Below are 21,904 nucleotides of genomic sequence, written 5' to 3'. Positions count from 1 at the left end.
GAATGAAAAACAATGCAGAATGAACCTATAAAGAGGTTTTTCTTACCCCTAGGGTTCAAACATAATGCAAAGATTACCTCCATGTGTTCCATGTTTGTTGTCCGCTGGACGAGCAAGTTATCTTTTTGTAACATGTCTCTGTATTTAGCAGTTAATGCATTATACTGCTTATTAGCCAGTTCAAGGTCAGACAATGGCACACTATCATCCAACGCTTTTTGCAGAGCTGCAATCTTAAAGCTAGCCATTTCCTATGAAAATAAGCAACACAATGGGTTACTAAGGTCTGCTAGATCTTTAAATAAATAAACCAAAAAGCTCAATTGAAAAAGAATACCACTTAATATAACAATTTAACATGACACTCTTATTTTACTAAATTACTGTCCATCTTTTTAAATTGCTTGCAATAAACGTTGACAAAATTTCTTCGGTATTCAAACTCTCTATTAATTTTAGCAACAGTTGCCTCTCAGTCATAAGGCACCGTCAAAAACATATTCTATAAAGATGAGTTAATACAGGCCCTAGCAACCTGCAAGGCCAAAAAGTAATACCTGGTTTCATATGACACTTTCAATAAAAATAGCTTGTTGAAGCAAGTTCAGAAGAGGAAAAGTGACAGATTTCACATTATGATGCTTATTTAAATATAAAGAATGTTTTGACAAAACACTTGGGTAAGGCACTCAAGAAATTAGTACTGCCTCCATTTTTAAAAGTGTATTTATTGCCAAACCGGAAAAATAAAAAAGTGTACTAATACTACTGTGAACTATACCTTGAATCGTTGCATGTTTCCGATCTTCCCTATAACTGCAGTCTCCATTTGTGTTATTTCACCCTTTAGTTTCTCATTTTCTTTTCTAAGATGCTGTTCCGCTTCAAGTAAAGTGGTATACTGCCTTGTTAGCGACTTTTCATTAACTTGTAAAACAGTTATTTTTCTATTATTTTCTGCAAGTACTTTTTTTGTTTCATCAGGATCCAGCTGAATTGCACTGAGTAAATTCTGTAAAATATTTTTTAAACAAGAGCTTTGTGGAGAAATATGGTAAAACTCAGTTATGTAGATAAACTTTCTTGTACAATTTTTAATCTAGGTATAAAAATTCCATTGATATGTCTAAAACGATTTCTTCTTGCTAATAAAACATATACACACACTCAACACGTGCATAAACATACAAAATTCTATTAGAAGAAAAATAAATCTTAAAAATCATTACGTTCTGAGGAACAGAAGCTAAATACATCTGACTGATTAACTGGAACTTTAGTTAATGATGACATTTTCAAATTTTAGAACAAAAATAATTCTCTTAATACATTTTCATCAATCTTCCCCCCTTTTACTAGAATCAAAATGTATTGGAACAATTTTCTAACTAAAAAGAATTTTCTAACTAAATAGAATTCCTGTAATTCCTAACAAATACTAATAACATCCTACTTTGAGGGACAAAACAGTATTTGTGCAGTAATCACAGAACACCTCCTCTGGAAGTGTGTGTGTTTGTGTGTATGTGGACATGTGTTTGCGTGCATGCATAAATCTGAGGTGTGGGAGCAAACGGGTAGAGGGAACTATAGCAACTCAGGTCGCAGAAGGGAGGTGAGCTTTAGCTTTGCTGTCGCACGCATCAGCTTGCCAAGAAGACGGGGAGTAGAAATGGGAACTGTAATATCCCAGATTCCTATGAACCTAATGAAGACTGAGCACACAGATAAGAAAAAACTCCTGAGTCTCAGAAGCCTGAACCCATGGAAAAACATCTAGTTCTGTGACAACTGGCAAAGATTTGGCTTTTCTGATCAAGAAGCCTGTTTTTCTTAAAGCAACCAGATTGAACAGCAATCATAAAATCAGAGACTTGAAACAAGTAGCCAGTTTGAAAACTAGTATATAGGCAGCACAAAAATTTCTAACCACGGGGGCAAAGAGAGTTGTAATGCAGCTCTCATAACCTAGTTCAGCTTCAGAAGTTGCCCCTCTGTCCCTGCATCCTCTGTGCAGGTGTGAGTGCTTCCTTCCCCATAGACACCGCCAGCACTTCAGATAATGGACTTGTGGTAAAAGTACAACAAGCAGGGACCCAGACCTCAGGTGTGTGTATGTGACATGCTGGGGTGATTTCTCACCAGTGCATGGATCAGCAGACTGCAGGGAGGCACACAGGTACACGTAACACCGCAGCACCCCCACATGCACACAGCACCTCAGAGTACACCCAAAATGTGCACGTGCAGAGTGAACTTGCACTCTCAGGAAAGGGTGTGTGTGCTTGTAACCTGAAGGGGCCTGGGTGTGAATGCAGCTGTGTGGATGTGGATGTGTGGGATGAGAAATATTTGGGATTAATTCCTGAATGGTACTTGGAGATTAAGTCTGTAGTAAGATTTTCTATGTGCCTTAATTTTGTGATTTACTTTTTGTACTGCTGATACTAATTCTGAATGTATAGTTCGCTGATCGCTAGTTATTTATATTCCACTAGTAAATCAATAAACCACTTCCCTTCTCATTTGATTTGAATTGAGCAGTTTTTCCTTGCAACATTTCCCCCATCTAACAAATTACAGTACTGTATTAAAACCTATGTTCTATGTATGAAAACCCTTTGAAAAATGAAAGCAACACAATTACTTACAGAATATGCCTTTATTTTTATAGCATCCTGCTCTTTTTGCTCTTCTAGCTTTTTCTTTTCCTTTTTCATATCTTCTGATTCTTTCTGCCAGCTTTCCTTTTGACTAAAACAGTAATTAAATATTTTCATTTAGAATGATGAAAGACTTCATGATTCTTAAAACTGTAACTAAAAAAGCAACCCTGAAATATTGCAAACCAAGATACTTATTTTTAGCAATAAGGTAATTTGAAAAAACTATGGGCCTTTCCTTTTTGAGCAGACCAAGCCCAGTAGATTTCAGCAGGTATTCACAAGTGTGCCCAATAATTTAGCTGATATGATTTACTGCTAGAGAAAATGGTTTGGCAAATAATCAGTGATTTTTTCCACAACTGTTTCCTAAGTATGAAGCACTTGCAAATTCATTAGCTAAAAGCAAGGAGAACAAGGCTTCTGCAATTCCTGAGAGATGGAATACCTAAGCTGATTGTGAAGTATTTTTAATTAATCATACAGAACAGTACAGTAACATATGGAAAAAAATTACTTGCTCATCCTCTGAGAACTCCCCATGGCATAGTAGTTGGCTTTTTCTTTAAAAGATATTGGTTCAAATTTCCCTCAGGAAGTGGACAAAATTAAACTTTGGGTTTCCACACCCAGATTCTGTATTAGTGGTCAGACAACTAAACAAAAGGCCAGGCAGCGGCTGTAATATCAACTCTTTTTTTTTTTTTTTCCAATGGTTTTGCTAATCTTTCCTTCAATTACATTAATTTATTTCAGATGCATAAATGACATAATTTCCCACCATAGTTTTTCTATTTCAGTGAAAAGCAAAAAATAACCCCATAAAAAGATCCTGCTTTGCTTTGGCCCAAGCTACTCTCCTCCATCCACTTTTATTTATTTGGAAACAAAAAAATACTATAAACTATTTATATATGTCTAACAAGGAAGTTCCTGTAGACTGTATAGGATATTTAGGCTAGTTTAAACAAATAATCAAGGGTATTTCAGAAGCAGTATTTTCTCTTCAAATATCTCTTAGTATCTTCCATAATGCAACATAATGGAGGAAAAGGAAAAAAAAAATGCTCTGAAAGTGAATCTTAAGGGAGATTCTTTGACTTGGCATCTCATAAACTTCAATCTGTAATGGGTTTGGAGAAGGAGCCTTGAATCATCATCTTACCCCTGTGATTGGAGATACCTGATCTAGTAGTTAATGAGGCAGGACATTATAGCTTTTAATATTTTAAAAAAGCTATAGCTATAATGCCTCGAAGAGAGATAATGTTATCTGGGAAGTCTTAACTGATTCAAAGAAAAAAGCTGTCCAGTGACTGTTCATTCCAATCCAAAGACAGAGAGGACACAACTAACAGCCTGTTAATTGAAGAAACCAAATTCCCATATTCATCCCTATGCTCCTAACAGATGAAAATCCTCTTCATTTTTGACCATAGGAAGAATTGTACAGAAATTAGATTCAATGAAGCATATAAAGGAACTAGGAGTCTGAAAGATATCCAACTATAAAGTCCTGACTATCTGATATTTTGAAACAGAGATCTCTGACCGTATTTGGATATCAGCTTTCTTTTTTCCCCCCTCAGAAAAATTGTAGGACCCATCCTTGAAAGCAAAAGAAGACAAGACTGAAGAGTTCATAATACCAGATTCTAATAGAGTACAATATATCGGATGCAGAAACCACAATGCAATCCTCATAAAATAAGCAATATGAAAAAGTCCAGCAGAAAATGTTTTCTAAGAGTTTTCTGAATCTGTATAGGACTAGAGAAAATATATGGAGTCCATATCTAAGAGCAGCAGCATTTATGAGATTAACCAAAGAACTACTTCGACCCAGCAGCAAATCTTGTACTCAAAATTCTTAAACAATTAGATAGTTGAACTTTCGTAATTCAGAGAAGAGAATGATACCTTTGATATTCTTTATACAGCAAGCCCTGTTGATGACGAATTACTGAAAATTTTCGCTTGTAGTCCTCTACTGCGTCTTCTAATTGTTTAAGTAGCTGTTCTTTATTTTCCAGTTCCTAATTATTATTTTCCAAATAAAAATATTGACGTGATTAATATAGGCTTTAAACATGAAAGGAGTAATCAAAATGCCAATTCTCCCTTGTGTTTTTCATGATAGATGCTGCTGTCATGAACTGTGGGAACTGCAGATATAAAACGTGTATTTTCTTAAGAAGCAGCAGGTGAAAAAAAGCCCAATAAACTTTGGCATTCATGCGAATAGGTGTGAAATAGCGCATAATTTCATTGTGGATTACAGCCATCAAAGTTCAAAACACCATGACATGTTGCTAGTCCATAAAGAATACTAATTGAATGTCAAAATGGAAAGCAATGTTTTCTTCTCTTGTTCCCAAATACTCTTCTACTTTATGATCATATACAGTTGAAAAATATTCTCTAATCAACAAAGCTGAAGTGATCAAAGATAGAACAACATAATTTAATAATAATAAAAAGGTAAGTTCTTTTTACTCCGATTCTCAAAGAGTCAATTCTTCACTATATGCTCATCTGCTTGGCTTCCCATGGGAATCACCAACCTTGGTTTCAATGTATTTAAGCCTCTTTTTACAAATGTTCACATATTTTCGAGAAATAATGGAATGAAAATTCATATAGTAAATAAATAGAGACCTTTGCTGTACAGAGAAAAACAGGATTGGCACATGTGGACTCATGTGTGGAATCTAGACAGCAGTAAGAGAGAATTTCTTATAGAAAAAGTACAACTGCAGAAGTAAAAGGGTGGGCAAATATTCAAATAAGAATTCAGATTAAAACAAAAAAAAAATCTGAATTCTAGTCAAAAACTGAATTAAGTATTACCTTCTAGGTTTACAACACAGCAAAATCCTTACAAATTAAAAAAAAAAAACAACAACAAAAAAACCCCAAACAAACAAACAAACAAACAAAAAACCCCAACTAGAATAGCCTGAAGAGTTTACTGAATGTCAGAACTTCAAAGTAATTTTGGAGAGTTCTCCCATGCCCATACATGGCGTGGCACTAGATTTTGAAGGAAATTAGCTATATGTTGCAAATATTCTTGTTATCAAGGATAAATCAGTTACCTGTATAAGACGTATTAAATATTCATTCAGAGAATTAATCGTATTAACACTTGATGGAACCATTCCTTCAGGAAGATTCACTGCTTGGAAGACAATATTGGTACCTTCTGACTGACGTAATAAAGAAATTTCATTCGTCAGTTGTGAAATCTAAAGAAAAAAACAAAAATGTGAAGAAGTAGCTCTGGCTATTCAATTAAAAAAATCACTAGTGGCAAATATATTCTTTTCTTGTGCTACATCAGTTGTTATCAACAACCTAAGTCACTTTCACTCAGTATTCAAACTCTAAAGTAACCTTTTAAAAACGTTGTGATTCCATAAATCATTAAATGCATAAAATCTTAAGCCAAATTTATCAAATTACTCCAGCAATCAGGGCAGCTTCACACACCTAAGGATTCACCACAGTTTTATTACAAATTCTTTAAAACACAGTACATTTCTATTCCTTCTGAAAAGATTAAGTTTTGGACAGAATTATTGCAGTGGTTATTTGATGGTTTATTCTAAACAAATCTTTGTCTTTTCATTTAACTTCTTAAAAGCTCCCTGGTTCTCAGTACATAAAACACTATTCTAGTATATTAGTTACTGGCAAGTCTTTTTGCATCATCAAAGCTGTTCTAAAAGGCAAATTTAAATTTGGCTTCTTGTAAAATAATATTACAATCCTCATTCTGGCCTTGGAAGAAGCACTCCACAAGACACAGGATTTTAGAGAATGATTCATCATTTTAGAACACCATTAATAAATAACAAATGCAAGACTACTGGATTTGTGAAGGAAGAAGTCTGTGAGATTTTTTGGGCACAACTCTCCTCAGAAGATAGGCAAGCTTGGTGTTTAACATGATAGAATATTTCAAGAATAAAGTAACATTAAGAAGAGTAAGATCTGAACTTAAAATGGACAATTGTTCGATCCAATACATAAATTTGTACAATTACATTGTTCACCTAAGGTAAAATGAGTATCTTATAGATTGTGTGGTTTTATTCAAAATTACCAGAGCAGTCATATTTCAAGTACAAAAGAAATTGTATAAAATAAATTGCATACCTTTTCATTTGCATTCGCCAGCTGATTAGAGAAATTTGTTGCCTCCTTCCGAGCTTCTTTCAGTTCCTGTCTTAATTCTTCATTTCTTCCTGTAAGCTGGTCAACCTGAGCTTTCAAGTGCACACCAGCATCAAAGATTCCCTCTGAATTCTTTGACTCCATTGCCTAGTGCAGGAAACATTTAATTAACAAAACAGAGAAAAAGCACAGAAAAGCTTTATTTTTCATAGTAAACTGGAGCCCTTAAGTTTAGACTACATGAACTTACCAAAAAAGTATGACATGTTAACATTTTTAAATCTACTTATCAGTTTGCTGATTATATACTTGCCATAGACTGTGATTTAGAAGTTTAAATTTTCCTGTAAAAACACTGATTTCTTTTTGTAAAATGTTTGAATAAAGAATTTTTCTTACACATTTCCCACAGGTCCCATAAAGATAAAAGACATGCAAACAAATTTTTCCCTAAGCTTTATGACTGGGGCAATAAACTCGCCAAAGACAGTTTTGTGCTATCCAGATGAAGATTTTTTTTTATTTTTTTATTGGCAATTTCTTGTTGCTCTATATTTTTAATTTGCATTTTTAAAGAGGTATCACACTAAGTACTCCTACTTGTAACTAAAGTTATTATTTAATTATACAATAACCCAATAATTGAAGAGGGAAAAAAAGCCTCTAAATCCTATAAAGCTAAATAATACTTTAGAAAGTAAGCTTACATTAACTAAACGATCCAGACTAGGAATTGTTAAGGCTGGTTCTCCTCCGTTCACACTAGGATCCTTCTGCATTTCCTTGACAGCTTGCAATATTTCTTTCATTCCTTGTTCAAGTTGTTTATTCTCTTCTGATAACTCTTTTACTGTAATAAAAATTGTAAATCTGTCTAAAAGCACTGAAAAAAATGACTTAAGGTTTCCTAGTACATTTCATCATAATACATGTTGATTTGATATATGAAAAGAATGTTGATGTTATATACAGACAATAACCAATTAGGAAGCTAAAAGTAAAGCTGCTAGGAGCATCCAGAGAGTCTATTTTGCTGGAGAAATAAAACCAAAACAATGATGAAAAGTTTCATGGGAACACATTTAACTATATTGAACCTTCTGGCTTTCAACGTTTCCTGCCACTTTTTTCACCTCTTTAGTAGCCTGTCTAGTCAGACACAAATCCAGAAATGTGTCTATCTTGGAAATGTTCAGGTATAACAACGAAGTATATAGGAATTGCCTGAATTCCTGCTGCAGATTGAGGGAAAAGAAAAAAAAAAAAAAAAAGAACATTTAAATTATTTAGCTGTAGTAAGGACTCTCAAGACAGAGTTTTCCTGCCACCATTAGTCTCTCAGCAGAAGTCCAGAGTTTCCAGCACGTAACAAGAAGCCTAGAAACTTCAAAAAAACCCCTCAAACCTGTCAGGACATTCTCTTAACAATATGGCTGTCCTGAATACCCAGGAATGAACTGCAACATTTGAAGCAGTTCGAGCAGTTTCACCAAGCCTATTTTGAAAAGTAAAAAAAAAAAAAAAAAAAAAATTATATATATATAAAATAAGAATTCACATTCTGAGAAAAAATTAAGATTCTTGTCTAGAGAAATTAGCATTATTTTTATTTCAGAGTTTGCAATCAGTGCACTTCAGCTAACACACATCTATAGACATAAGCAGCATGCGGGTTTAACTTCCCAGACACCCTTGGAGCCAGAAAAGCACTACAGTTACACCTGGACCAATTCACAACCACAATTTCCAGAGTTAGAAGTATATCAGAATGATTGTGTAATAGACTTCTATGTATACATTCAATCATTGTTAAGATACCAAAGTTAACTGCATTTAAAACAGAATCTGTAAAGTCAGATATTTGTGGACACAAACACAGAAGCAGAACAACTAAATAAGCAAACCATCTGCAGGCACCTTATAATATTCACTAGTTTTAAAACAGGTTGCAACTTACATTTAGATTGAAATTTGGCTATTACAGTCCTGTTCTCCTCCAACTCTCTCTCTCTCATGCTTAATTCATTTGCAAGGTACTCATTCTAAAGAAAAGAACAAAAGAGACTCAAAAATTGTAACTTATGAATTTTAATATTATAATTTTCATTAAGAATCTATGGAATAAATGCTTTAAAATATTGCTAGTACATATCTATTCAACAGTGAAATTACATAGTATGTGAACCAAAATGAGGTGTTACATAGAAGGCAAAAATCAAAGAAATAGCATCATCTTCACAGCAACAAATTTATCAGGAAAAAACTATTTAAACCATTTATAAACTTTATAGAAGTATTTATCCTGCTTTGTTTTTTAAAAAGCCTTCTGCTACCTGCACTGCCTGGCTTCCGCATCTTTCAAGATTTAATTCTGTATAACTATTTAGCATATTCTTGATCAACAAATCTTTGGATATCTGCTCATTCTAAAAAAAAAAAAACAACCAACATTGGTAAGTTATTAGTGTAGGTTTCTGTCTCTATTTATATGCAAAAATATTTTCTAGACTTATCTTCCTCTCTCTATATATATATACACACACACTTCTTTTCTACTTAAAATGCAATTATATAGGCATTATTCATTCCACAGCTGGCTAATACAATGTTTTAGGAGAAATCACAACAGCAAAGCATACTCCTGTAGCATGGAAAAACTGTTGTATAACTGACAAAAGCCTGATCTATATAGACTTTTACTTTCCATTGATCAATTACACAGCTCAATGGGCTCATCAAAAATGCCATCAGTTCCAAAATATTTCAGTTAAAGGTAGGAAAGACCTATTTGCTTATCTTATACATCGTAACCATGATGTTTCTTCATCACATTCTTAGATAGTTTCTCCCAGTCAAAAAATACATAGATGCTAATCTTAGCAATCCACCATTCTAGTCCCAGCCTTTTTTCAAATTTGGAGTGTGCCTTCCTTAAAATTTCTCAGTCCACATATTAATCTCCTGCTTGAAATGCAATTGCAACCAAGATGGATTCACTAGAAAAAATACACAATGTGTATCCCACATAACACTGTCTAGGGAAACATATTTTTAGGTCATGTAGCAGTTGGAACAGTGTGATACAGACCAGAAGTCTCTGAGACTCAGAAACACTGGCTTGATTCATGCACCAAATGTAACTCTAGTACCCAAATCAATATCCTCCACTATACAGAAAACTAACAGAGCATTTCAAGATACCGATTTAGGAAGCTACCAGTGAATTTTTTTTTTACATGACTTATCACGTGAATAAAAGAAACCACAGCAAGCATCCTGAAATCAACCAATGCTTTCACTGATTTATAAAAAGTTTTCAAAAACCCTTCTGAGAACCTAAAATATTTGATCATTTGAGATAATTTTAATGAATAATGGAATTTTTCATTGGAAATATTTTTTTTCCTGAAAACAGATATACATTGTCAGTTGGCAGGGAAATGGAAAAAATGACAGAAGAACCAACTCAGGAACTTCTTAGAAGTTTCCCAGATGGAAAATCCGTTTTCATTCCAAAAGTCTAACTCTGAACCATCTGGAGGTGTAAAAGTTTTACCTCTCTGGAGGTAGGAGATGTCGTCTAGTCAAATAACGTGCATCTTTTAACAGAAATCTCATCTTCTGTCTTTCATACCAAAGGACTGATTCAGTTCCTACTTCATTCAACTAATGCTTGTAAATTACCATTTGAATTTCTCTGTATTTATTTAAAACAGTTTAAAAAGTAATCCTCAAACTATGTTGTTTAAAATACACTCACAACAATTGATTTGTATGAGATGCAAGGCTGTATGGACTAATAAGAAAAGTGATGAGTACTTTATTTACATAGAATGAAAACAGTGCTCTCTTTGTACCCACCTATGTATGTGGGTATGGTTGTTGTGCAAACTTTTTCCACTGACACAATTAAAGTATATGCCTACACTTTTCAACCCTATGTCAACAAATAATCTGCAAATTAATAACTTGACATTTATAAAGCTACCCTATAGCTTTAATTAATAAAGATGAAAGTAAACTAACACATCTTTATTATTTGAATTTTTAAATAATTGCAACAGATATAAACATACACATACTATACTGGTGTCTCACCTGTGCTCTAAGAAGTGCTATTTCTCTCTTCAGTTGCTCTATGAGGTTTTCAACAGGATCTACCTGAACTGAGTGTTCTGATTGTCCGTTTTCAAGTCCACTTTCCAAAGTTTTCACTTGTGACAATTCTGTTAGGCATTCATTTCCTTCTCTGTCTTCTTGTGAGATAGTTAAATCAGAAAACTTTACTTTTGAATACTGGTGCTTATCCTTCAATGTCATTATTTGTGTTTTGTGCATTACTGGCTTTCCAAGATCAGATATACAAGGAATCAGAGATCATGCTGCATCTAAGAACTGCAAGCCAGTGACACAGTTCTCAGTGATGCATTACTACCCATCACAAGTCAAAAAGCTACTGGGCTGCAAGACTATGGAAATACAAATGCACGCACCTCTTCCTACATATTAAATGAAATGTATTTAGCCTTGTAATTTAAACAAATGATTAAATATAACATAGCTATACTAATAAGTATAGACAAGACGTTTTGAAAGGACAGTTTATAATTAAAAAAATCCCACCTGTTGTTGCAACTCTTCTTCCTTTCTCCTGAGCCAACTTACAAATCTGTTTTTTCAGTTCAACTCTTTCCTCTTCTAGTCTTTCAATCTGCATATTATTATTCACAGATCAGTATTTCAGTTTGTTCAAATATATTTTTATTGTGTAGCTCTTACACAAAAATAGGATTTATCACTTGCCTCTTGCAAAAGAATCTGGTTTTCAGCTCTGTATTGCTGCTGCTTCAGTGCTTTGCTGTTTCTGAATTCATTTAAATCTATCATTGTCTTTGGCTCAAGACCTAAAACACAGAATATGCTGTATAATTATTCATTAAGGAGAAACATTAATGTTAGTAATCACTAGAATGCAGTTAATTTAAATCAGAACATAACTAGTCAAGTAGAATTAAAATAATGTTGACAGCTGAATATATTTGTATATATATAAACACATTCTCCATGTAATAACAACAGAAGAAAGCATAATTTTACTTCAGTTACTCAAAAGACAAAATGCAATAAAATGCCACCTAAAATTAACTATATTCATGTTTAGATGCTTCTGTGTAAAAATAAGCCTGTTCAAAATTTTCTGTGTGTTTTTCAATCTAGCATTACTGCTTCAGTATGTTATGGTTTCCAGATACCATATTATGAAATTAATTAGGCAGTGTGGAGTCAAAGAGGAATCAAAACAAAAAAAACTCTACAAAACCTATTCTCCTACTTTCTTCAAAGCAACCTGTAGGCCAACTTTAGTCACGTACATTCAAGTTTAGTCGTGTACATTCATGCACTAAATCCTAACTCACTAAAACTACTTGCAAATATTAACAGAATATACAAAATTATTTCCCAGTAGTTACTTGGTATAGTAATAGATTTCCACGATGTAATGTTATTTCAATTCTTACACAACAAATAACTGAAAATGTAAGGGATATAGCATACCTAAGCGCTCTCTGAGTTCTTCATTTTCATCAAGAAAATCATTTATTTTAAGTTCAAGTTTATTGACTTCCTTAATTAAGGTTTCAATCTCATGATCTCGTATTTTGATTTGCTTTTTAAAATCTGTTATTTCAGCAACAGCCTCTTCCAAACCATATATTCCCTGTAAAAACCCAAATGGAAAGTTAAAACAATACAACCAACAGAAGATGTACGAAAGTAAATTATGAATCCATCTTTCATCATTACACAGATAAGAAAAAATGTTTTTCAACTTGTATCACTCTTCTGCACTATGCTTAATGAAAAAAGTTACTGAATAAAAAGCAGATCCTACAAATCTGTCTTTTGACTACAGAGAAATCTCTGCATATTTCAAAACCGAGTCTTCTGACTACATGATCCTTTGAAAAATCATTATCTTAAGTGTTCAATTACTGTTCAATGGACTTCAAAAGCACAGATGAATATGTTAAAACTGACATCTTCTAAAAATTGTTAAGCATGGCTAAAAAATCACATGCAATGACCACTAAATGCTACTATGAAAGAAAAGGAAAAAAATAGCATCAAAAGTCACTCATTTCATTTCTAACTAGAACACAGTCAACAAAAAATGGAAGGAAAAAATGATCTCCTAAAAATATGATGAAATACCCTGTCCATTCTGACAAGTTGTTTACCTGTTCATAGTCTCTCATTCGTTTCAAAGCCTCAACAAGCTCTTTGTCCTTTTCTCTGGCATCTGCTTCTGCTAATTCTGCCCATTTCTCAGCCTCCTTAGTTCTCTCTTCTAGCATTTTTAACTTTTCTTGCATATCCCCAATACAATTCTGCTGAGCAAGAGATGGGTGACCTGGAAAGAAAAACCTTGATCTGTTTACAATTCAACTAGGAAGTCTTGCTATTAGCCACTAACCAAGAAAAAATACTTCAGATTATGTTGTAAAGGAGATCTTAATTTTCCATTCTTTTTAAGTAATTCCAAAAGACTATATATGAGAGCTTTCTTTTTTCCTAATCGTTCATTCAAATAATATTTGTAAGAAGCTAGTGCACGTAAGGGACATCAGAATTTATTTTTAATTGTATGCTACTGCTCGTTTGCAATTCTTGATAGAACTGAAATCTTATACGTTATGCTCTAACCTTTACAAGCCGGGTATAGTTTTATTAGACACTGTATTACCTGTAAAACCCATTGAAGTATCGTGAATAAATTTTAACTCTTCACTAATGTTTAATAAACATAAATGAATAAAAATGAATAGATACTAATATTACTCAAATACTGCAAATATTTTTTCTGTATTTCTAGAGAATAAAGAATGCACAGTATATTTCTGTTTTCTTAGTTTCCTTTCCATTGATACTAAAATAAAATTGTCACGTTACCTCTATCTTTTTGGAGATCATTTTTTAATTTTTCAATAATAAATGCATTTTGTTCCATTTCTTTGGTGTACTGTTCAACTTGTTCAGTAAGCAATCTTATCTGAGCATCTCTCTCTTGCACACCCTACACACACAAAACCAGAAATTCCATTAATGAATTCTTCTCTGCTGACAGGCAACCTACCAATATACAACATCACACAGTAAATGAAGAAATTAAAAGCAGCTAACACAAAACAATTCATAGAACATCAAATATACTGTACTTACAACATAGAGTTCAGATATTGTCTAGAAGTTGGGTATTTTAAGGCAAAGCAGGAAAAATAAAAGAGTAAAAACAAAGTATTCAAACACACACAAAAATAAAAGCAGTATTTTAGTATATCAGTTTTAAACGGAACATTTCTCTAAGAGTACGATGAAAAGTTTCAGACGATACAGGTTTCTTACAGCTTTGTCATAAACAATTGACAGTGGCAACCAAAAGATCCAAGTTCAAGACTGGGAGGACTAACAATCCATCATACATGACACCTGTATTGCAGACTGCCTTTCAGCAAGTCATCCAACTTTTAAAAACTCACATCACACCTTGTTTTGCATGCATATACATACATAAGTACACACAGACTGTGCAAGTGACTTCTACTTATATTAGACTATTTCTGTGCTTATACATGAAATTTAGAAATATCACAAAGCTTAATGTTTATTTTTCTGTGATGATAAAAACAAGAGGAAAAATATAAAAAAGAGACTTGGAAAAAGGTTACAGAAAGTAATTATAAATTAAAAACCTCAAGAATTGCCATCCTTACTTTATAACAATGTTATAACAAACAAAAGCACTGGCTTTCTTATGAGGACAAATATAAGCATATTTCAAATGTAAAGAGTTTAGGAAAGTTGTAAAGAGTTAAAAATAACCCTTAAGAATGTAAACATACACTGAACCATAACAAGTTCAATCTATTTTGAGTTAAAGCACAGTGCAGCAACTTGATTTAATTTTTAAGTGTCTGCTTTAAAAATATGCTAATTTCCACAAAACTGTTCAAAATGTCATGCTAATGACAGTCATCCAAAAAAGCAACCTCTACAGCCATCTCTATCAGCTAAAACCAGACTTTTCAACTGTTTATCAAAGTTACTTTCAGCTGCCTTCCTCTTCTGATCATCACAGGCTGATTTGTGCTTAAGATTTGTTTTCTCCTGAGAAGGCCTCTGTTCCTAATTTGGGAAGACTGCATAAATATGTCTCACCATACTGCTCAGTCAACAAGGGCCTGACATATAACACAAATGTCATGACACGTTTATCTAAAAAACTTGAAGCAAAGCAGGAAATCATCCTGGTGTCATACAGTATGCTTCTCATAATATATATGTCAGCATTCCTAATGGACTGCATTATTTATTTATTCTTTTTTTATGCTTTCCAAGCAAGTGGAGAAATTAAAAATCATAAAGAACTATGTAACTGTGCATGAATATGACACTCACATTCAGCTAGCTCTATCATGGGCTGGACCACAGACTTAACGTTATGACATCAAGCGAGGCAAAGAAACACAGAAAATTAAATGCTATGTAAGACTCTTCCTTGACTAACAAATTTAGAGGACAGAAATTAAGCTATAATTCAAAAACATTAAATTATGGATGCTTAGATGTTCAAGAAATCATTCTACTAATAGTTAGAAAAGGTAAATATGAAAGTAACAGAACCAACTACCAAGACCTCAGCTCATACATACAGCAAGAAAAGTTTCCTTTGTGCATTTTCTATTACGCTTACTTGGCAGAGGAATGAATCAATCTGTCTTATAATTATCAAACATAAATAATACATATTCTGCAAACTATGAAAGACTAAATAATCATTTGGTCACTAGCAAATTTAGTGAATGGTAATTTCTATGTGTGTAATTTCTCACATCAACTGTACCTGCTGAAGGGCCAATATATTGTTTCTGTCTACATCAAGTTGGGCCATTTTCATTTTCTCTTTCAAGTTAATCAACATTTGCTGATACTCTAGGAGTTCATCATCTTTTGAAGCTAAGATTTTCTGAAAAGAGGATAAAATACCATCAGAGCACATAAAATAATTTAGAAATATAATAAAAAAGCATTAAAAAGTACCTTCCATTCTTCAACTTTTGCATTTACAGCTGCCATGAGCGGATCGTCTTCCTCAGTTTTTGCTTTCAGCTGATCTGAAAGGTCCTGAACCTAGAAATGCCATTTGAATGAACATCATATCACAAAAATATTTTGCTTAACCAGTGTATATGTACAAACACAGCACATCAAGTACATAAAATTTAACAGATTAGCATTATAGCAGCAAGGGAAGGTGATGACTCTTACGAACAGAGTATGACTAACACTTTGTACCGAAAAATTTCATAATCTGCAGTCAAATTTTAAATTTGCCCCAAATTTAAAGATCACACTACTTTTAGAGAGCTATTTCAGTAGAGCACGTGTTCTTGGTATGTTAAATATTTTTTTTTAATTTAACCCAAAATATGAAAATACAGTATAAACCACAGAAAAATACATTCAATAACATCAGAGTCAGTTCCTACTTGAAATTTGTACTGTTCTTTCTCTTTTCTTAACTGATCCATAACACTATCAGACTGTTGCACAATTAGTTTCATTTTGTTATATTCATCAGTCATCTTCTCCATTTCTTGCACTGCTTCCTCAAGATTCTTCCTCATTTCTTGATTTTGAATGTCTAACTTCTCATTTGCTTCAGTTAAATTCTGCAAAATTAAAGAAGTGCACATCTTAAGACCTGAATAAGCACTAATTGATAGCTACCTTAAATGGAAGACTTAAAAGTCTTACCTGAAATTTGCACAGAAGAGAGTATTACATCATCATCGTTACATAATTACATCAATTAGAGAGAGTATTATATCATCAATTTCAACACATCTTAACAGCAAATAAAAGACACATCTCCAGTTGCCTGTGACTTCATTACTTATCTCAGATTCACAGATGCAAAGTATATGTATGTCCTCATTTCAGCTGGGACAGAGTTAATTTTCTTTCTAATAGCTGGCATAGCGCTATGGTTTGGGTTTAGTGTGAGAAGAACGTTGATAATACACTGATGCCTTGGTTATTGCAGGGTAGTCAAGGACTTTGTGGCTTACCATGTGCACAAGAAGCTCGGAGGGAGCAAAGTCACAACAGATGACTCAAGTTGGCCAAAAGAGGTGCTCCTGACCATATGATGTCATGCTCCATACATGAACTGGGGGGCAAATACTGCTGCTTGGGAACCTACAGGCTATTGTTGTCACCGGTGGTGAGCAATTGCATCATGCATCATTTGTTTTGGACGCTCTGTTATTATTATCATTACTTCTTCCTTTGCTGTACTGTTAAACTGTTCTTATTGCAACCCATGAGGGTTTTTTTCCCCTCTTGATTCTCTCCCCCATCCCACTTTGGGAGGGTGGTGGGGGAAGTGAGCAAGCAGCTGCATTGTCCTAGTTGCCAGCTGGGGTTAAACCACACCAATACATCACAAAACCCAACTGTATTCCAAATTCCCTTACTCTACATGACTTGATAAAGAAATCGGCATAGCTTTGTGAAAAACACTATTGTTCATAACGGTCTAAGAAATATTCAACAACATGTGCAGATTTTACCTGAATTTCATCCAAATACTGGACAAGTTCAAAGTTCTTTTTGGACAGCTGTGATCTATAATCAGAATCCTCTCTTCTTCGTAACAGAATTGTGTCTTTTTGAGAATCTATTTGCTTCTGATAGTCAACTACATCCTGACGCAACTGCTCATTCTGCACAGAAAGCAATCCAAACTTAAATCTGGTTTGAAGAGTTCAAGACAAAGTTGTTGCTTTCCTAGCAAGCTAACACAAAGAGCTAAGACAAAACCCATCTAAATTCCTACAGTCTGCTTTTAAAGAACTTAGAAGCCTCACCTTTTTCTTTATGCGTTTTTTCTTCAGATTAAAAAGGAGAGAACAAGACCAAGAGAAGCAAGCATGAAAAATATTAGAAATTATCTTTGCTTTAGGAAGACTAAATAGGAATCAACAGAGAGACAAAATAAAATAGAGTTTTCTGTGTACCTGTGCATGCATGTAAATACATACACACACCCATGTAAAAGGGTATTTTGAGGGACGATTCTCAAGGTTTCCATCCAGGACATAATTTTAATTTTTGCTGTCTGTTTTATTCTCTCAGATGCCAAGGTACTAAATGCTATAAGCCATGCATTTTTTTTCTAAAAGCAGCTGGAAACAAAGTTTCAAGAGAATGACTAAAAAAACCAATTCTAATAATGAAGAATGTTAACTCCTTTTGCATTTATTGTTATACTAACTTTTGACTTTTTATAATTTTATTTTAACCAATCAGATGATCTTAGCAAAAGCAGCAAGCATAAGCTGATTCTTGTCTCATATCAACCAAATCTATTTGTCAATAGTATGTAAGAAAAATATTAACAATTCAAAACACAAAATCCAGACAAAATTAATGCATAGTAGGACTATGTAAATTCAAATGTAGACACCTCCTGTCCTCAATTAACTAAGTTTCATCAGAGCAGATATATATTTGCTAAATGTGATTAAATTTCCATACTGTTTGTACAATTAACCAGGATATGTTCTAAACCAGAATCAAACATCATGCCACACCAAAGATTATAAATGCAGAAAGCAGATAATATATCTATAAATAAAGTGAAAAACAGAGCAAATCAGCAAAAAATTCTTTACGAACCTCTCTCCTTAATTTGATATTTTCATTTTCAGCATCTTCATTTCTAAGAGCAAGCTAGAACAAGACAGAAAACCATTATATGTATCACTAACACCACAAACTACAAAAATAAACTGCAGAAACAAAACAGAAAATGAAAGGACAGCGGTCCTATTTAATTAAGTGGTGGTGGTGTTTGTTTTTTACTTTTATTCCGGAGGCTCTTTCAGAACATCAGCTTTTCAAAAGATGTCCTAGAAGAGATGTCAAGCTTAAGTCCTTCTTACCTGTTCGTTCACTTTCTTCTCTTTTTCCAATTCTTTTTCTATATCTGTTAACTGTCTCTCTTTTTGTTCTAATTGTTTTTCCAGTCGGCGGATCTCATCACGCAAAAAACTAGTATCACGACCACCAGCGGATCTTTGTGCCATCTTAGGAGCATTAAAATAACATTATAAATATAGTACAGATCTTAGAAAATTGAAAGAACTAAAAAAACAAAGGAGATGCTAAGACTAACGTTCCTAATGTTCAAGAAAAGCAACAGGAAGGGCTCATTAGGTTCTTTCAACAAAACAGAAATCTCTAAAAATAAATGGGATTTAACAAGTATGAAAAAATTCATTGTACATACAGCTCTTTGCAAACCTGAGGCTGGTGAATATTCAAAAGCTAATAAAAAGAATAAGCAAAAATCTAGGGCTATTACATCTCTTTACTAGATTAAAATACTAGTCTAAAAAAACTCATAAAAACAACACCAAACAGCACTCTATAAACTAACAAAAATTTAAAACATACCTCTAATTCATGTTGAAGTTTCATCATCTTTTTTTTAAATTGATTTTCTGTTAAAATAGAAGAGATATAGTGAATTACCCAACAATGTAAAAAATACATGAAAGAATAATGGTTACCCTTAGTCTTTAAATATTTGGCTTCACTGAAGCAATTGACTTCAGCATATTTTATTCAGTTCCCTAAACTTGAAAAAACCCTAAAAAATACATTTAACAAATCATTTAGAAATAGCATAAAAAGGCTCACTTACCACATTTGGCTTGCTCTTCCCCAGCTTTTTCAACTTCTTCTAGTGCCAGCTCTACCTCTTGAGCTTTCATCTTGGAAAAAAGAAGTATAGTAATTAAAGAAGAAATATTTACTACTAAAATAAAAGATTGTTCCACAGACCTCATGTTTAAAATGATACATACATTTACAAAAGAACATTGATTTTCTCTCCTTAAACAAATGAAACCACTCCCATTGTTCCCTGTGCTGGCAATTAAGAAGTTCAGATTGTTGAAATATCTTCTTCAATAATTTATTCTACAAGGCTACCTAGACATTCAAAAGTATACTGCTGAGAATTAAAAACAGTTAAAAAGCTGCTCTAAAATCAATGTGCTGAACTTTGCTGCTGGTATTTCTTGTTGTCTGTATATTTATCACTAAATACAAGAAAGCATGAAAGATTTACAGTATCAGTTTTAGGATGGTGGTGTTTTTTCATTCATGGTGACATTTTTATTTATTCTAAAACATCAAACTAGCATGAAAACTTCTATTAAAGTTAAAATCATCACCAATGACTTAAAACATCTAACCAATTTTTGAAATATTTGTTTGCATTTTCCATCTATAAAACTAAAGTTCCTTAACTATATAACTATGTTAGCCATATTCACTTTACTTCCCATTGCTACATGCCATAATCCCAACAGCTATGAACACTCTGGTGCAAGCACACATTTTTCATATAAATGCTCTTAGGAGTAAACATGTGTATTTAATACAGGAAAAGAAAAAAAAAGGGGAGGAGAGAGTAATGATGATTTTTTCACAAAAAAAAATAAACAAATGCATCTGCAGAATTGTAGAAAGTGAGGATTAATACAAACCTTCATTAGTGACTGAGTAATTTTAAAAAGGTGTATCAGTTTTTCTGGAGTTTCAGCTTTTAAGTCTTTCCCATCAACCTAAGCAAAGAGACAACAGTGTATTTATACAAATAACGAAATCCACATGATCATAGAATAGTCTGGGTTGGAAGGGACCTTCAAAGGTCATCTAGTCCAACCCCCTGCAATGAGCAAGGACATCTTCAACTAGATCTGGTTGCTCAGAGCCCCGACCAGCCTGTCTTGGAAAGTTTCCGGGGATGGGGTATCTCCCACCTCTCCGGGCAACCTGTGCCAGTGTTTTACCAACCTCATTGTAAAAAATTTCTTTGTCATGTCATTTAGTATGTGAAGAACCAGAGACAGTTTAAGGAAGAATACATAACAAAACCCTGATGTTCTGTTTTCCTGTGGAGTACCTTGGACACGGTCTCCAACAATCTGTCCGCTAGATCCTCTTGATGAGGCAGATCATCTGGATCAACTTTCATAAGCTTCTTCCAATCCAAAATGGGTGCCATATTGAATTTGTAATTTTTTCTGGAACAAAAATTAAAATAAAAATTATCAGACATTATCGGTGCCATTCAATTTTATGTCAAATGATTTAAAGGAAGTTGTCCACTGAACCACACAAGATGATTCTAACAGTTGTATTGATTTTGTAACACTGATTAACATAGTGTTCACATTTTTGCCTACTCCAAACAAGGAGACTATAGTTAAACCATTAAGTAAAAAACTACATCATGCATACTCAATGAATTTGTGACACTAACAGTGAGGGCCAAGACACATGTGAAACCTCTGTTTTAACTCTAATATCCTTCTTTGCCTCCCCACCTCTCAATGTGTTGTTTTTATGCTAATGAACAAACACAACTGGACGCCCTTTGAATCAGCCCTTGTAGGATAAATATCTTACAGTCACAAAATCATTATTTCTAATAGTTAAAACACAACCAACATCTGCCTTAGTTTGATACTACGAGCATCCATTTCTTGACATTCATTTCTAAGACAATAAACTGTTTTATTAAATATCCTTTCCTGTTGATTAGAATACTTGAATTGATAAAGAACAGTAAACAGCCTGGAAACTGACAAAAATCTGATTTGAAAGCAGTACAAAGTTTTATTCTACTGCTTACCTAGTGTGGCCCACAGCAACTTCTCATACCCCTGAAAGTCAATGCAGTATCTGAAAAAGGCAGAAAGGATTGGAAGTCTTGGACTGTTCTATTCTCTGGAGCTGTCTCTAGCCTTCATTATCAATATTTCAAAAATTAGATTCTGCTACATTTAAATTAGAACAATTTAAAACTATTTATTGCCCTAAATTATGAATATGGCATAAATGGTTAAGAAAACTAAGAAAGAAATAAAACTATGAGGAATATTAAATTAATTACTCAAAAAACTAATGATACAGCAGGGATA

At 33.5% G+C, this 21,904-nt stretch overlaps 1 protein-coding gene across 6 annotated transcripts in view; it reads right to left on the bottom strand.

The window, feature by feature from the left end:
• Window positions 1-21,904, bottom strand: part of CEP290 (centrosomal protein 290) — a 53,594-nt gene that overhangs the window by 29,793 nt on the left and 1,897 nt on the right. For 5 of the 6 annotated variants that reach the window (XR_014186058.1, XM_082072987.1, XM_082072989.1 and 2 more), the window contains exons 2-26: window positions 21,616-21,665; window positions 20,884-21,004; window positions 20,465-20,542; window positions 19,615-19,684; window positions 19,365-19,411; window positions 18,851-18,994; window positions 18,585-18,638; window positions 17,477-17,629; window positions 16,391-16,573; window positions 15,942-16,031; window positions 15,745-15,867; window positions 13,794-13,917; window positions 13,082-13,254; window positions 12,399-12,561; window positions 11,646-11,746; window positions 11,466-11,553; window positions 10,941-11,098; window positions 8,800-8,884; window positions 7,550-7,692; window positions 6,825-6,989; window positions 5,762-5,911; window positions 4,584-4,699; window positions 2,652-2,754; window positions 782-1,012; window positions 78-251 (exon numbers count right to left, since the gene is read on the bottom strand). Coding sequence is in view for 5 of the 6 variants with exons in the window: in XM_082072987.1 (XP_081929113.1) it covers window positions 78-251; window positions 782-1,012; window positions 2,652-2,754; window positions 4,584-4,699; window positions 5,762-5,911; window positions 6,825-6,989; window positions 7,550-7,692; window positions 8,800-8,884; window positions 10,941-11,098; window positions 11,466-11,553; window positions 11,646-11,746; window positions 12,399-12,561; window positions 13,082-13,254; window positions 13,794-13,917; window positions 15,745-15,867; window positions 15,942-16,031; window positions 16,391-16,573; window positions 17,477-17,629; window positions 18,585-18,638; window positions 18,851-18,994; window positions 19,365-19,411; window positions 19,615-19,684; window positions 20,465-20,542; window positions 20,884-20,985 (3,018 nt within the window). In the remaining variant the exon portion in view is untranslated. The remainder of the gene's footprint in view (window positions 1-77; window positions 252-781; window positions 1,013-2,651; window positions 2,755-4,583; window positions 4,700-5,761; window positions 5,912-6,824; window positions 6,990-7,549; window positions 7,693-8,799; window positions 8,885-10,940; window positions 11,099-11,465; window positions 11,554-11,645; window positions 11,747-12,398; window positions 12,562-13,081; window positions 13,255-13,793; window positions 13,918-15,744; window positions 15,868-15,941; window positions 16,032-16,390; window positions 16,574-17,476; window positions 17,630-18,584; window positions 18,639-18,850; window positions 18,995-19,364; window positions 19,412-19,614; window positions 19,685-20,464; window positions 20,543-20,883; window positions 21,005-21,615; window positions 21,666-21,904) is intronic. The other variant, XM_082072988.1, reaches the window with a different exon arrangement.

This window comes from Streptopelia decaocto (assembly GCF_964273445.1).
Source record: "Streptopelia decaocto genome assembly, chromosome: 1".
In the NCBI taxonomy this organism is placed as follows: domain Eukaryota; kingdom Metazoa; phylum Chordata; class Aves; order Columbiformes; family Columbidae; genus Streptopelia; species Streptopelia decaocto.
Note: the sequence above shows the minus strand (reverse complement) of the source record. Positions and strands in the feature narration are given on the sequence as shown.